This window comes from Dermacentor albipictus, chromosome 1 (assembly GCF_038994185.2).
Source record: "Dermacentor albipictus isolate Rhodes 1998 colony chromosome 1, USDA_Dalb.pri_finalv2, whole genome shotgun sequence".
Classification (NCBI taxonomy): Eukaryota; Metazoa; Arthropoda; class Arachnida; order Ixodida; family Ixodidae; genus Dermacentor; species Dermacentor albipictus.
In genome coordinates, this window is record NC_091821.1 from 304,861,165 (window position 1) to 304,878,419 (window position 17,255).

The following is a 17,255-nucleotide window of genomic DNA, read 5'->3' on the forward strand; positions in this document are numbered from 1 at the left end:
TCATGTAGCTATTTTGCATTGAACACACGAATTATATGCGCGCTCAAAAGTGTAAAGAACGAGAGACAACTATCGAAACTAGAAGTAATAACCCTAAAAGTCAACGTTGTCTATTTCTGAATTTCTTATTTAAGAAGGATATCGTACATCAAAATCGATGTTCTAGCACTGCAAGATGTACCTGTCGATGGTACGAACACTCTTGCTCTTCTAGAGATGCGGCACTTGACGCGGTGGAGTGAAAGCGGATCTTGGCTCTCAAAATGCAAACGTAAACATGAGCGCATCGGCACGTCGTACTGTTCACATGGCCAAAACGTACACTCGAAGAGCATGTCAGGGGTGGTCAGGGAGAAGAAGAAGAAGCCGTGTGGAACGGCTGTGCTCTAAAATGCTCTCTGCTGGAAACAGCGTATCGGCCCCAGGCCGAGGATCGTCGACCCCGTTCTTCAATGAAGATGCAAGCTACAAAGTTGTCCTGCCGCGTCTACCAACCGGTAACGATGTTTTGAATTCTGTTTTCCTTCATGCGGACTTGAGTGGCAGACCATACCGTGCTCCCGACTTCCGAGTGTTGTGCCATTACCACAAGCCCGGATTCCGAATCTGCAAAATGCAGAATCTATCCTGCGAGCGCCCTAATTCTCCCTTCACAAGTCAAGGTGCTGAGCCGTCAGGCAGCGGTGTCCTGCGGGAGAAGCATCGGCAGGCGACGTGTTTAGACGTGTCAGCGTGTGCCAGACAGCCCGGCGCCGCACCTCCTTTTGCATGGAGGTCTCCGCGCGCGCGAACTTTGAACCGGGTGGCCAGCGCGGTCGCTGGTTGGACCCCTCGGACGACCGTCGTGTGCTGACTTTGTATTGGGCCGTTTGAGTGACAATGGTTCCTCGGGGATTATAAAAGCAGCGACGCGCTGCCTGAAAAACAGGATCCGCCGACCCACCGGGAGACAGTGTCGCTCCCGACTGGGGTGAGATGTGTCACGCGTTTTCGCCGGACGTCGCCGTGCGAGAAGAGTCGCGTTTGTTGTGAGCACTCGGCCCCAGTGCCGACCCGTTCATGTCCTGTATGATAACCTGTATATAATGTATAAAGTCCCTTTTGTTATTCTCATCGACGCCAGGCTCGGAGTCTTCGCTACCAACGCTCTGTCACGAAACGGGTGACGAGCGCTACGGGACCACAAAGTCGTAATCGTGGTGCAGCGGTACAAGTTCGTAACTCTGGATGGCAGCTACGGGATTGACCGGCATCAGCTACCTCGGCGCGGTGAGTGCCTGAAGTTTACCTCAAACACCAGACTTTCTCTGACACAGGTTATAGTAGCTTAGGGAAGGATTTGGTGTTGCATTGTGATAACCTTGTGTGTTTCAAGCCTAGTAAGAGTGTTTTGAAAACCAGGGGATGCTGAGGGGGTAAAACGGGGCAGTGTGTGAAATACTTGCATATGTCTTACTAGTAGTGTTATAGTAGCGTACGGCAGGTATATTCAAAAAGGGTAAACAGCAGGAGGACAGTGTGAACGATGGAGAAGTACAAGGTCAAGGAACTTCTCCAAATTTGTGAGGAGTTGGGCATTGAGTTGGGCTCAACTAAAAGAAAGAATGCGATCCTTGAGGTCATGAGGACTGGGGACGTAACGGCTGAGGAAGCCGCAGAGGCCTGGGCGGATATCAATGAACGTCGGGAAAGGGAGGAGAAGGAACGTTGCGAGGAGGAAAGGAAAGAGAAGGAGCGACGTGAGCACGAGCTTAAAATGAAAGAGTTGGAAACCCGAAATAGATCGCCGGCGCCTAGTCTCACTTCTAACGTTCCAAGAATACGCGATCAACTTCCACCCTTTGTCGTCGGAGAGGATATGGCCAAATACCTCGTGAAATTTGAGCACGTGTGCGAACGGAATAGCATTGAGCGATCCCTTTGTGCACAGAATCTGTTAGCCTTGCTTCCTGGGGAGGCATCAGACGTAATAACTTGCTTATCGAAAGAGGCGTTTGAGAGCTACAGTGATGTGAAGGAAGCGCTACTGCGGAAGTACAAATTGTCGCCCGAAGCTTTCCGGCAGAGGTTCCGGTATGCAAAAAAGGGCAAGGAGTCGAATGTTGACTTCGCGTTTCGTCTAAAAGCCGACTTGGTGGAATGGCTGAAGGGCGAAGAGGTTTACGACGACCGCGACAAAATTGTCGAATGCATCGCGTTGGAGCAGTTCTACCGTTGCATTGATGAGGATGTCCGGCTCTGGCTGCAAGATAGGCTAAAGGATGTTAAGCTAAACAAGGCAGCAGAGTTAGCGGAAGAGTATTACACACGCCGCAGCTTGCACAGCAACGCAGTGCGCGTAGAAAAAGCTGATAGGAGAGATTTGTTTTCCGGGAAGCCCGACGAAGGGAAGCAAATCACGCGTCGCGAGTTTCGGGACGACGAATCCCTTACCAAAGAAACTGTAAGGGAAGGACAGAATGCATCTCAGAATGATGACGATGGTCCGAAACAGCGAAACGAAATGACGCGTTCTTTTGAAAAACGGAAACCGTTAACCTGCTACAATTGCAAAAAGCAAGGGCACATCGCTGCAAGCTGCCCAGAGAGAATTGCTTTTGCAACGATACAGGAAACTCACAAAAACATACGTCTATTGGAGCCCTATGTGCAGGAAATTAAGGTAAACGGCAAGAAGTGCCGAGCACTGCGGGACTCTGCAGCAACTATGGACGTTGTTCACCCGTCTTTCGTCTCCTCGAGTGATTTTACGGGAGAGTGCGTTAGGATACGGCAAGTGGCCGAGAAGGAGAGTGTCTGTTTACCGATCGCAACGGTTATCATTGAAGGAGAGTTTGGGAAACTTAACACCGAAGCCGCTGTGTCAGCCGCCCTCCCGGAGCAATTTTCCTACCTCTTCTCAAATAACTCGGAGCAGCTGCTGAAGGATCAGGGCAAGTCATTCTTTGCCGACGTGGCGTACATGGCGCTCACGCGATCCAAAGCGCGCCCGCTGTCGAGAGAACTTGACTGCATCGGTGAGCGAAAGGCGGTGCGGCACACGGACTGATCAAGGTAACTTGAGTGGCGAGCAGTCGCGGGAGAAGCAGAGCTCGGAGGCTGGCCTAGACGAGCGGGTCCTGGAAGTGAGTGGGAGTGACGCGTGCAGTGCTAGCCGCGATATAGACTCGACGCCGCAATTAGGCGACGCGGGCTCCACACTCGCTCCGGTTTCCGCCAGCCGGCAGGAGCAGGCTGCAGTTGAAAGAGAAAGTCTGATTCGCGAGCAACAGGAAGGCTGTTCATTAGCCGATCTGAGGAAGAGCGTCAAACGGGGAGTGAAAAAAAAGAGGGTTTCATTTGGCAAGGAATCTGGCTTATTGTACCGCCGCTACACGGATAAGCAGGGTCGCAAATATAAGCAGCTTCGGATTCCGCGAAAATATCGCCGGGAAAAATGAATGACCTCACTTGCTTCCTCAGTAATATGTTTTCGGTCCAAGTGATTTCAAGGGGACCATTCTATTTGTCATTATTATTGTTGATTATTAATTGTCCTGATATTTTGTGTGTTGTTGATTTGAAAACTGGTTGTTTGATCCTTGTGTACTAGATCGTACACCTGCCTCTTGTTGCAGCAGGAGCAAAAAGAGGGATAGCAATTTAGTTAGGTTGATTTGAATTATGGCCTTGTCTGGTGTTTGACGGGAGACAGAGGGCACTTGTTCGTGTTGGGTGTTGCCTTTTGCCGGTCGGTTTTGCAAGCTGCAGAACGACCAACCGGGACCAGGGGCGAGAAGCAAGGGCTTAGGAACGACCGAGTGGAGCTGGTCGAGGTGCCTTGGCGACAACGCGGTGAGCAGAGCTCCTGTCCTGGCGAGTCGGACCTGGGCACGGGAAGTTACCTGGCGTCCCGACACTGGACGTGAACTTGGACGAGCCTGAAGAACGTGCGCGCCCGGCATCCGAGCCACGTGGAGGCAGCTCGTCTTCCCGGCGCCTTATCTGAGGGCGGGGATGCTGTTGTGCCATTACCACAAGCCCGGATTCCGAATCTGCAAGATGCAGAATCTATCCTGCGAGCGCCCTAATTCTCCCTTCACAAGTCAAGGTGCTGAGCCGTCAGGCAGCGGTGTCCTGCGGGAGAAGCATCGGCAAGCGACGTGTTTAGACGTGTCAGCGTGTGCCAGACAGCCCGGCGCCGCACCTCCTTTTGCATGGAGGTCTCCGCGCGCGCGAACTTTGAACCGGGTGGCCAGCGCGGTCGCTGGTTGGACCCCTCGGACGACCGTCGTGTGCTGACTTTGTATTGGGCCGTTTGAGTGACAATGGTTCCTCGGGGATTATAAAAGCAGCGACGCGCTGCCTGAAAAACAGGATCCGCCGACCCACCGGGAGACAGTGTCGCTCCCGACTGGGGTGAGATGTGTCACGCATTTTCGCCGGACGTCGCCGTGCGGGAACAGTCGCGTTTGTGTGAGCTCTCGGCCCCAGTGCCGATCCGATCTTGTCCTGTACAATGACCTGTATATAATGTATAAAATCCCTTTCGTTATTCTCATCGACGCCTGGCTCGGAGTCTTCGCTACCAACGCTCTGTCACGAAACGGGTGACGAGCGCTACGGGACCACAAAGTCGTAATCGTGGTGCAGCGGTACAAGTTCGTAACACGAGACGCTCTGCTTGAGGTACTGAATACTTCAGATATTGTAGGTGTCGGACAGTATCAAATGAGCCATGTATGGATGGTTACTTGCGCTAGTAGTGCGGCAAAACAGACCCTCGTCGCCTGTGGTGAGCTCCGTGTCAAAGGGCTGAAGTGCATGGTGATAGATCCGGAGACTAAAAACATCAAGCTTAAATTACTATGGCTTCCACCTCACCTTGAACCACGACGCGTTGAGGAAGCGTTCCAGGCCTATGGTCTGGTGAAGTCGGTGGAGAGAGAAGCATGGAGATGCACTGGCATGGAACAGTGGGTGACAACAAACCGGGAGGTTTCCTTGGTGCTCAAGGACACTATCACCGTAACCTCAATACCGCACATTATGTCCATTTATGAACACCAGTGCCTCGTACTTATCCCCGGTAGGCCTCCTCTGTGCCTTCGTTGCAAGCGCGTGGGACACGTTCGACGACAATGCAGAACACCGAGATGCTTACAGTGCCATCGATTTGGTCACTCAGCGGACGCCTGCGTGTCCACCTACGCCAATAAGCTTCGTTCTGGGCAATATAGCGCAGACGAGCCACAACTGGACCACCTCATGGATTCTACAGAGGTAGTAGATGCCACCGGAGAGACTACAGGTGGCATTAGGGACGAGGACCAGGAGACCTTGAAGCCAATGCCAACCAGTCATAACAGCTCAAGTAAGACTAGCGAAGCTTCCGGCGAGGATGACTCAGTTTGCCCACCTGGCCTAGCAAGCCTTAAAGAAAAGCCCCCTGATGACAAGGAAGAAGAGGAAGAGGCGATGGACATCAGCAAGGCCAGGAAACGTCCGGCACCATGCAATGACGAAGCAACAGAATGTGCACTACCGGCGCCCGAGAAAGTGTCTCCTAGTGCTCAGCAAACTCCCTCTCCTGGTGATAATGTGCCCCGCCGGTTATATCAGCGTAGTCAGGAGAGTGGCACAAAGAAGCCCAAAGGGAGCAAGACCACAGATTTACCTGTGGCCAAGGGCAATGAAATACAAAAGCTTTAGGTGAGCAAAATGGCTACCGCCTTCACCCTCCCTTTATGTGTAGCGACACTCAACGTACGTGGGCTGAGGAATATAAGGCGTCAGCGGCAGTTACTACACGTGCTTAGGCAGCATGAAGTTGATGTTGGTGCAGTGCAAGAGACAAAGATATCGTCTGCTCGTGATGTCAAGCTTGCGCTGCAAACTTTTCAACCTGATTACGAGGTGTGTATTAGCCAAGCATGTGGTGCTTCCGCTGGATGCTTTTTGTTAGTCAGAAAGCAGTTAAATCATTCTTCATTGTCGCTGCGTGTTGATGGGGAAGGCCGCCTTATATGCTGTGACCTCTCTTTTCATTCCCGTAATTGGCGATTCATTTGCGTTTATGCTCCCTCAAAAGTGAGTGAGAGGAAGGCTTTCTTCCTCTCACTTGCTCCGCTCCTAGATACTGACAGAGATTTGGTACTGTTGGGAGACTTCAACTGTGTTTGTCATTCCAGAGACCACTCATACCTAACTAATCGTTATGATGCAAGTGCTGCTTCCCTGCATCAGTTAACGGAAGATCACAATCTAATAGACGTGGGCGCCTACACCCCATCTTGGGTGCGGTTCACGCACTTTCAAGGCGTCTCCCATGCTCGACTTGATCGTGTGTATGTTTCGACGAGTCTCTGGTCTAACATTCACAACTACGCCGTGAAGCCTGTATTTTTCACAGACCACTGTTTAGTAGCTGTTTCATGGGGTCCCCGAAAATTCCGCAGGTTTGCTCCAAACTGGGAACTGTGGAAACTTAATACACAACTTTTGCGAGAGGAAAGTTTTGTAAACAAAGTGAAAGAATTATGGCTAGAAATAACACAATGTCAACAGCTTCCTTTGTTTGCTCGATGGGAAATGTTCAAAAATAGAGTAAAAAATGAGGCGATTGCCATTTCATGTGAGCTGTCTCAAAGAAAAAAAGCTGAAAAGCATTACCTTCATGATCTACTTCACAAGCTGCACGCTTTCGAAAGCCAGGAACCAGGGTTGTATAGCGATGAAATAAACATAGTTCGCGCACAAGTACAGAAATATGAGACGGAAGTGTACAAAGGAGCAATGGTTCGTTCACGCACAACTCGCTTCACAGAGGAACAGCCCACAAAAAGGGCTCTCGGTGATGAGAAGCGATACGCGCTTTCTAAGCAAATCTTAGAAATTGAGTCTGGTGGGTCTATATACACAGACACGCCCCAAATAATAAGCCCATTTGAAGCTCACTATAAAGATCTTTTCGCTGCAGGTAAGCCTCAGAATGGATACGAAGAAAACGCTGATCAGTTTATTTCGCTTATGCCACACTTAGAAGAAGATGATCGACTCAGCGTTGATGGGCCAATAACTCGAGAAGAAATTAATTTTGCCGTTGAAACGCTGCAGAGGAACAAGACGCCTGGTCCTGATGGCCTTAGTGCTGAATTTTATATAAAATTTCAGGAATTCCTGTGTCCTTTTCTGCAGCAACTTTTCGAGGAAGCCTATCAATATGGTGAGCTTCCTCCATCTTTCTATCAGGGCCACACAACCTTAATACCAAAAAGCACTGATGATGAAACAATAAAGAGAGTAAACGGTTATAGGCCGATATCATTATGTAACGTGGATTACAAAATATTTGCAAAAATACTGACAAATAGATTGCAGACAGTCATTACTAAATTAGTAGGTGATCATCAAACATGCGGAATTCGAGGCCGCTCTATACAGACAAATGTTCATATCGCACGTTCAGTTCTTGAGTGCCTTGGGGGTAGTACGGATCAAGTAGCTCTTCTCCAGATTGACCTCGCCAAAGCCTTTGATAAGGTTCAACACGAATTTTTATTCCAACTACTGCGACATCTTCAGTTAGGGGATGTATTATACAATGGTATAACACTTTGTTATAAACACTGCACTACAAAGTTAATTGTGAATCGTACCCTCTCAGATATAATACAACTACAGTCATCCGTTCGTCAAGGTTGTCCGCTCTCGCCTTTACTCTTCGCCATATACTTAGAACCGCTTTGCTTAAGCGTGCTTTATGACTCGAGCATTAAAGGATATATGTATGCCGATGAGGAAATTAAAGTGCTAGCTTATGCAGATGACATTGCCTTCTTTTGCATCGATAAGCCAAGCATTACCAAGGCAATAAACGCTACCCTGCGTTTCTGTGAGACTGCAGGAGCTACTGTAAATTTTGACAAAAGTAGAGGCTTTTGGCTAGGCATGTGGGCGCTCACTCCCTCTGTATTCGCGAATATTCATTGGAATCAGTCTCCGTTGCGATATCTTGGAGTACCTCTCGATAACTTCCGTAATAGTGGACCTCATTGGGCGTCCACGATAACCACTATCCGTAGAAAGGTGACAACCTGGCAAGGACGTGATCTCTCCATTTTTGCGAGAGCTAAGGCATGCAATACATTTCTCGCTTCTAAGCTTCTTTAGGTTCTGCAGGTCTTGCACTGCTCACGTGTCCATGTCCAGGCATTTCATAGAATATTTGCATGTTTTATTTGGCATTCATCATGGGAAGCCATGAGAAGGGACAACCTTTTTCTCCCGCTTGAAAAGGGAGGCCTGGGTCTTGTGCATTTGTTTGTGCGACAATTGGTCATGCGCTTATTTTACCTTAAAAATGTCCGTCATCCATTCCTTCTCGCAGTTAATCGAGCACGTCTTGCGTCACACCTCCCTTTTCTTTTTGTCACGACAAACGTTGCTCAAGAACTACCGTTATGGGGCTTCTTAAAGGAACTTGTCGACACTATTTCTTTCTTAAAAGCCAGATTCAACCTTGAATATTTGTTTACCGTTAATCGCACGTCGCTAAATGCAGCACTTATAGATAACCTTTTCCCTGAACCGCTGTACCGAAAGCCGTATCTGTCTCTATTTGGTCAAGATGTTCTTTGCCGTGTCCGTAGAATGTGCATTGCGCCAGCAGCAAAAACGTTTTTCTTTAAGCTGCACACCTCCACACTGCCAGTTAAAACGTGGCTTCAGGAAAAAGGACTCTATGTACCCTGGAATACAAATTGTAGGCTTTGCAATCAACCCGAGACAATAGAACATTGCTTTATACTTTGTCGTGACGCATTTCTTTTTTGGGACATTTTACAAAGAACTATCAAAAAAGACTTTCCTCTCACATGTTATGGTATCCGGTTCCTTCCTTTCAAAAAGACAGCCAGTAATACACCATATGATTTGTTTATGTTATTAGGACTTTATTCATTATGGAGAAGTCGAATGATCGACAGACATGCCGAGCCACCTCGCTCGACAAGGTCTATCTTCCGTGAAGAGACTGCTCAAGTCCGGAGTGTGGTGCTTACATATGATCCCGTCCCTGAATGGATTTCACACCTGGACGCTTGTGTTTGTTTGCCAGAATTTTGAACTGTCATTGGACTGTATACTTTCTGTGAATTTGTTTCTCTTGTATGATCATATGTGATGTAACTGTAGCGGTTTGACAGTAACGATAATTCCATGCAATAAAAAAAAAAAGTCAGGGGTGGTGCAGTGGTAAGATGCCGGGCTCGGAATCGTGAGGTCGCATGTTCGAATCCCAGGCGAAGACGTTTTTTTTTTTAAATTTTTTTTTACTTTTATGTTTTTCTTTTTTGTACTAACAAATTTATATAACTTTACGGACGTCTCTGTCAATTTTTTATTAAATATTGATCAAGAACTACACAACTTTCTACTACAGGACGTCACACTACAGACAACAGAACTACAGAACTACAGAACTACAGACAACAGAACTACAGGCAACAGAACTACAGGCAACAGAACTACAGAAACAACGTCCCAAAATACGACAGACTCTTAAAATTTCCTGTTGTGTTTTTCAACTGGGAATGACCGCGGAAACGCGCTGCCAGAACGCTGCATTGAGGAAACGCGGCGGCAGCAGCAAGCGAATCGACCTTCTTACAGCCGCTCGCATCAACGCAAAATACAGCGCGAAAGCACAGCGCAGCGCGGACTCTGCACCCGTCGCAGATGGCTTTCACAATCCAGCGGCCCAGCCGGGTGCGCGGCTGACCGGGCCGACCGGAGCAGAACGCTCCCCCCCCCCTTCCCTACCGTCCTCCCGAAGCCTTGCGCGCGGCGGAAGGCGGCGCGCTTCATCCCCACTTTCCGCCGTGGCGTGCGCGAGATTGAGCCGCGATCGCCGGCTCAACCTCGTACGCTTTCACTCGCACATACAGCATACGGCGTGCGGCGGCGATTTTGTCACCCTTGGGCTTTATACGGAACCTCACTGTGGCGCCGACGGCAGGAATGCGCCTGGAGTGTCCATTTAGTTGCTGTCACAATAAAAAATTGATCACTGAGAATACCCACGTTGTAGCGAAGTGACGCAGCCGTGAGATATCAGACGCGTCAACTCACCAGGGAGACGAAGTTGAACGGGGATGAGCTCTGGCAGGGGCAAGTCCAAATCCACAGGTACGACGACGAGAAGTAGTATTTCCATAACTAAGTTTGCTCACTTCAGGTTTAAGTTAACACTGTATAAAAAATGGCTTTGGCTTAGCTAAGGTTAAGCCCAGGATGCGAAGCATACTAGCCTTTATTTTAGTTGTTGAACCACTGTTTAGCCTGGTGAACTGCTGTTGCTTGGCTATATTTGGTTCGGCTAGACGAAGAAACAACTCATGCGTTACTCTGCTTCGCCTTCAAGAGTGGAACGCGACTGCGTTCCCGTCGACCCGCCAGCGACTACGCGCCCCGCATTGGACGCGGTGAGCGTCGAGCAACGCAGTGTTCGGCGCGGCAACGAAATGTGCGCCTGAGCAAGCGACGCACGCCTGAGCCTTAGAAACAGCTCGTTTCTAAGGCAACACCGCATTCACTAGAGGCGCTTTTGTACCGCTTTGAAGCATCGTGCTCGTGGCTCAGTGGTAGCGTCTCCGTCTCACACTCCGGGAGACCCTGGTTCGATTCCCACCCAGCCCATCTTGCAAGAGTTGAGCCAAAGCCACCTAGAAACAAGCGCAGCTGCTTATATACCAGCGCGACGCCGCGAGCGACGGCGCGTTTTGGAGCCCCATTTCTCCTCTGTCGTGACGTCACGGTGTCACGTGGTATGGAATGGGGTCAAAGGTCATTGAAGGCGACACCGCCGCGCCTGAGGAGCTGGGTTGAGCTCTAGTAATATATGCTTCGCATAAAATATTTACAAACAGAACGATGTCATACCCGTCGTCGTCGGCCTGCCTGACCGGCCTGGTCTCCCCTGGTGAAGTTACGCCGTGTCTGCTGCTGTCTACTTGCTCACTCCAAAAACTACTCGAACTATCCCTTAAATAAGTTTACACAGCATCCAAGAGACACTTTTCTCCACCAATGGGTTACTTCGTTACTCCGACCAATCAGGCAAGCCGACAACATCCAATGAGCGTCAGAGTTCAAGGGGTCAAGAAATGGTCGCGTCAACACTCCGTACACAAAAGCACTCTGACCATAACTAATCGGCTTTTGACAGCCGAGCGTGGGAAGAAGATGCGTCATGACGTCTCAGGTGCGGCGGCGGTGGCCGGGCGCTGTCGCTCTTATTTCTGGACGAAGGTTTCTCCCCGCGCCGAGGAGCCCACAAGATTCCCGGAAAGCAAGCAAAGAGGCCCGCGCTATACTCGTTTCGCGACAATATGATCAGATTTATGCACACCCATAGGGATACATAGGGCTCCGCAGGAAATGCAGGGGTCGGCCAACCTAAATTTCGAGCTGGGCCAACCTGAAATTTCGGGGTGGGTGATCTGAAATTTGGAGGTGAGCCAACATGAAATTTGGGGCAGTAGTAACTTAAATCTTGCCGTGGGCCAACTCGAAATTTGGGCGTGGGTTAACATAAATTTGAGTTTCGGTCAATTTGAAATTTGCGAGTAGGCCAACTTGTATATGTGTGGTGGGCCAAATTGAAATTTAGGTGTAAAGTTATGCATACGCAGACAACTCCAGTGTAGTTTCTCCATATTTTTGCTTTTCGGTTCTTTACTGTGCTTCATTTTGTACTTGCTTATCTTTCTTTGTGCTGCTTCCTTCATTGTTTTCTTCAGTTTCTTACACTGAGCTTCGTAGGAACTTTCTGCTGTTCTAGTAGATATCCTTATTTTCACTGCTTGCATACATCTGTGCTTACTCAGCGGCGCATTTCGCACTGTAAAATTCAACGTCGGCCCCAAGTACGCATCTCAACCGGTGGGCTAGATAGGGAGTTCAGAAAAAGTAGCACCCAAGCATCTTTCCGCAGCCAAAGCCCTGCTTGCGCTGTTTTATACGCCACGCTGTTTGCGTGTCCTAACCCTGGGTGCTCAACAACTAAATATCCTCAATGCAAAGTACGAATTCGCGATAGTTGGTTGAAAATCGACATTCTATCGCCCTAATGTTTGCCGGACAACTATATAGCCCTGCTACTTCCCTTGAATTTTTTTCATCCGCTTTTTGATCTGCGTTCACCATACGTTTCGAGGGACGCTGCCGTCTTCCGGGCTTCTCACGCACGCTGCAGCCGTTTTGTTCACCTTCTCTAGTTTCTTTGTCCCCGAAATGCAACCCCGAAAGCACCACCGACGACCACGCCTGCTTGCAAGTGTCACTCCGCACCCACCCGCGCCCGCTCCTTTCGTGCTCGTTCAACGTGTGCTTTGACAGTGTGCGATTAGTTTGCTTCAATTTTTGTTCTCGTTTTCTTGCCTTTCAGGGAGTGGCAGTTACGGGTGAAAGGTGCGCCCGTAATAGCGCGGGGGAGTCGGAAACCACTGAGTCGTTATTAGCTAAACGACAGCGATAAGAGGTATGAAAGTTAAAGGAGGGGAGGGGGGGAGGGAAGTGCAAGTCGCATAAAGGAGGGGTCTCATTACTTTACGAACGGAAACGACAAACGAGAAGGAGAGGGCGGTAAGAGAAAGAGGCAAAAGCCCTTCGAAAGCTCGCTGCTATCCGCACCACTACGCGAGACGCGACTGACTGAACGGAGGTCGATTAATGAGGCGGGGATTGGAGCTTAACGAGCGAACGATAATGCCGAGTCACGTGAGGAAAACGGCCATTGTTCTCATTGGCCACCGAGTTGCGGCCAAATGAACCGACTTCAACGCGTTCCGTGTTTCAGCTGTATACGTATACCCCCACGCGTGCTCGTATTCGCGCTCAGCGACCACACGCTCAGGGGCTTCGCACTCGTAATTTTGCGCAACGGTAAATTAGAGGCCTCCGCTGGAACGGCCGCATTATTGGTGGGACCGACTAGTAAATGATTTGCGCATTTCATTGCTTGTTGGCGGCACTGAAGCTCTGCGGCACTTACAGAGCGAGCACAGACCAGCTGCAGGTCGGCTCCATGCGATCGAAGCTCAAAGAACGCGCTCTGACCGGGGCACTGTGCAAGACATTGGCCATTATCCACGAAACTTTTCCATGCTTCCCAATACGACTTGTCTCCTTTCTTCTTTCTTGTGTTTCGTGAGGTTAGCGCTATTTAAGCCCATGCTTAGCGTAAACCAACTAGCCCAATTTTCCGTTCTGTTAAACGACCTGCAACTTACAAAATTCCCCAACACGTTCTAAATGTATGCATATATTATTCATATAGAGTTTCGATGCCGTATATCTCCCGGCGAATGGGCGAGCATAAGAGCCTGCTTCTAAACCACCAATATTTGTCTGGGGTGCTGGACACCCCTTCCCCTGCCCGAGAGGACTGGGAGGCGGCTCTACTCGGCTGCCACGAACTATCGGCCCAACAAGCCCTAGTTCGGCGGACCTGCGTAGCGGTCAAAACCAACGGGGTCCCGGAATGAGAGACTCCGCCCAGTATTGCAAGGGGCGCGACCAACTAGAGGTCTTTCCCCGAGCACCTCTCTGTATATATAGCCCAATAAATGCTTTTCACCACCACCACCCCCATCGCTCGTGTATATTTCGGCACCCTGAAGTCCCTTACTGCGCCGACATCTCATCGTCCTCATAAAGTCGTCGTCAGGCATTCGTTGTCATAACGCCGTCGTGGTACCACCTCAGTCATTCCATCGTCTGATTCTCACCATCACGCCATCATCCCATTGTCCTCATGCAATCGCCATCACGCTGTCGTAGTTATACTTTCCTCGTCATTTCACAGTGATCAAACCATTGCCGTCATGCGATCGCCGCCATAGCTGCACCGATCTGAATGCCCAGATAACTAGCAAGCGCTCGAGCAATCGAGAGGCACGTGGTAGTTTAAACTAGAACGCTGCAAAACATCTTGTACACTGAAATATAATGGAGAAAGCAGGACTTGAGGAGTCTCAAGCGATTCTGCGAGCTCGAGATTGGGAGCAAAAACGCCGAGCGCATGCCTCAGCTAACGCTAAAACATTTGGGTTACACACTCGTAACGTATCTATGAGTTTGTTTCTTCTTTCCCGTTTATTTTGCAACTGTATCACCCACCGTGTCTACGGCTTTCAGCAGTGGTACAAAGCTTTCAGTCTGCGCCTCTACCAAAACGCAAGCCTCCATTTGCAAGCACGCTGAATGGCGGCCGAAAGGTCATTGCTGCCGCATAAATGGGTGCGCGGACAAGCCTCCTGGGTTGTTCTTTCAGAGCGCCTGCTGACCGACGAACCAGAAACAGTTGCATTCTTGATGTCGCTACTCGAAGGTCGGACGCTGCGTTTTATCAGGCCGCACTGACTGTTCTCGAAGCTTAAGGGTCACCCCATGTACGTTGACCTGGTCTGCACTCAATCGATAGACTGGGCGTGGGCTTCGGGTAGGGAACGGAAGTCGGGGGGGTGCTGACTGAAAGTGCACGTCCATAGATCGGACGCTGCCCGCCCGAACCGTGTTCACGTAGACGGGCGCACTTGCCTCCCTTGTCCTCTCGCAAGCTCCCGTCTGCAGAGCTCTCAATTTTACTGTCCCTTGCGTCCATTCACCTTCGCTCCACTCGGAGCAGGTGATGGGAGGGAATGCTTGATGATATCATGCGCTTAGCCAAAATCCATGGGCGGAGGACTTCAGGCCCGAATCTGAAGAGCTTTTAACGCACGCTAGCACCTACAGTGCTCGGAGTCATCCAGAAGCCTTGTCAGGGAGCCGAGAGGTGCAAGCTCACCCCGTGTAGGATTTAATAGCGTCAGAAATTCAAAAACCAACCGCAGGTTTGCCGAAAGAGGCCTCTCGTATAACTGTCAGGCATTGGCTACTGAGTGAACCTATTAGGCGTTCTACGCATTGTTCCGCTGCGAAGTCAGCGAAATATACGATGACTAAGAGATTTAATAGAACTCTACCTGACACACACCTAGATAACTTTTACTGAAATAAAAGACGGAACAAAAGCTGCAAGCGTATATCTTTTTCTTTCTTGAAATTGCACTCCGTCAATTTTAGGAGACAAGCACTGACCGTCCCTGTGGCGTTTCGATTAATTCCGCCTCCTTTAAATTGATTGAATGTAAATTGTAATGTAATTGTAATTGCAATTGCTTTGCCTCTCCAGGTCAGTGAGCATTGAATGGCATGCTCACTGACCTGGAGAGGCAAAGCAGAAGAGTGGGTCTAAAAATTAATCTGCAGAAAACTAAAGTATTGTTTAACAGTCTCGGAAGAGAACAGCAATTTACAATAGGCAGCGAGGCACTGGAAGTCGTAAGGGAATATACCTACTTGGGGCAGGTAGTGACGGCGGATCCGGATCATGAGACGGAAATAATCAGGAGAATAAGAATGGGCTGGGGTGCGTTTGGCAGGCATTCTCAGATCATGAACAGCAGGTTGCCATTATCCCTCAAGAGAAAAGCATATAATAGCTGTGTCTTACTAGTACTCACCTACGGGGCAGAAACCTGGAGGCTTACGAAAAGAGTTCTACTCAAATTGAGGACGACGCAACGAGCTATGGAAAGAAGAATGATAGGTGTAACGTTAAGGGATAAGAAAAGAGCAGATTGGGTGAGGGAACAAACGCGAGTTAATGACATCTTAGTTGAAATCAAGAAAAAGAAATGGGCATGGGCAGGACATGTAATGAGGAGGGAAGATAACCGATGGTCATTAAGGGTTACGGACTGGATCCCAAGGGAAGGGAAGCGTAGCAGGGGGCGGCAGAAAATTAGGTGGGCGGATGAGATTAAGAAGTTTGCAGGTACAACATGGCCACAATTAGTACATGACCGGGGTAGTTGGAGAAGTATTGGAGAGGCCGTTGCCCTGCAGTGGGCGTAACCAGGCTGATGATGATGATGATGATGATGGTGAAATTGAATGGACAGCAGTAAACCAGTGCAACTTTGTGAGTTTATTGCTTGGTGGGCGGCAGGTTCTCGGAGATGTTAATTTCTGCATATGTATTGTACAGTCGCGTCATAATCTGGTCACCGCTGTAAGTCTTCGCGTGTGCATCAGAACGTCTATCGAGAAACAACGGCATGCCTTCACTGTAACTAGTGATTTCATAATTGACCATATTGATACACCCTTATGTTTTTGATAGCCTAACACAATGGCACGCGTTTTACGCCATGTAGTTCATTATACATTTTCCTCTTTGCTTTTTACGCCGTTTTCCTCCTAGGTCGAACCATTTACTTTACATATAACCCGCTTGGCTCACATATATGCAGTTTTCCTCATAGTGGCATACTTTCCCACAACGAAGTTTGTGCATCATTTACAGGTGTTAAATTGATCGATCATGTTATATGTTCCCTGTGTTTAATTGTAATTTTATCGATGTTAACTTTATCGACTGCCAGCGTGTTACGAATTAAAAAAAATGTAAAATTGCCGTGCTAACATGGCTTTTGTTTTCTGATTAGCACGTTTTCTTCGATGTCCCGCCTCTGATGTTATAACACTCCTATCACACTGCGCTTTTCAGGCAACGCCTCATGCACGCGCGATATAATCATTGGGACGACGGCTCATGAGAAAGAGCGGCGCTACCATGTTAGTTGTCATTCGCGTGAACACAAGGAAAACGGCGACCGAATCAGTGATTTGCATGCCGCCCTAATACTCTATGCAAAGCCTTCCTTATCCTAATGCTGCATTGCTGTTTCGAGGGCGATCTTTCTTTGCTTTTATTCTTCCGTTGTTTCCTGATTTTTCAGGTACTTTCGCACAGACAGTTATTGGGCTTGGGCAAAAAAGGGAAAGGTTGGGTAAGGTTGGGAGCAATGAAATTAAAGCGCTGGGACTGTCGCGCTTCGGAAACCCGCATAACGGTCACAGCCGTATCACAGAAATCGAAAGCCCCAGTGCGCGACGGCAGCCAGAAAAGAAGAGGGAAGAAAAGCAAACATATTTGCCGCTCACAGATGTTGGATTGCGTGCTCAGACTGGAAAAGGAATGGACAGACGCGTGATGAAAGTGTTAAGGAATAAATAAAGAAACAAAAACGATGGCACGTACACCATGACCATTTGAGCTTCTGCCTATAGTTATTATTTTGATACAATGCGTATCGGGTGCATTTTTGTCAAGGGCGCTTGATTGTGTTCAGATCTTTGGTACATTAGGCATGTTTATAAATTGGCAC

The 17,255-nt window shown here is 49.0% G+C and overlaps 2 protein-coding genes across 3 annotated transcripts in view; one reads left to right on the plus strand and one right to left on the minus strand.

Annotated features, from left to right (window-relative positions):
• Nucleotides 1–17,255, minus strand: part of LOC135907231 (uncharacterized) — a 454,989-nt gene that overhangs the window by 186,893 nt on the left and 250,841 nt on the right. The window lies entirely within an intron of this gene.
• Nucleotides 392–5,838, plus strand: LOC135907259 (uncharacterized). Its single transcript, XM_065438953.2, has 2 exons — nucleotides 392–571; nucleotides 4,642–5,838. The coding sequence occupies exons 1-2, from the start codon at nucleotides 392–394 to the stop codon at nucleotides 5,689–5,691; spliced, it is 1,230 nt and encodes a 409-aa protein (XP_065295025.1). The 3' UTR covers nucleotides 5,692–5,838.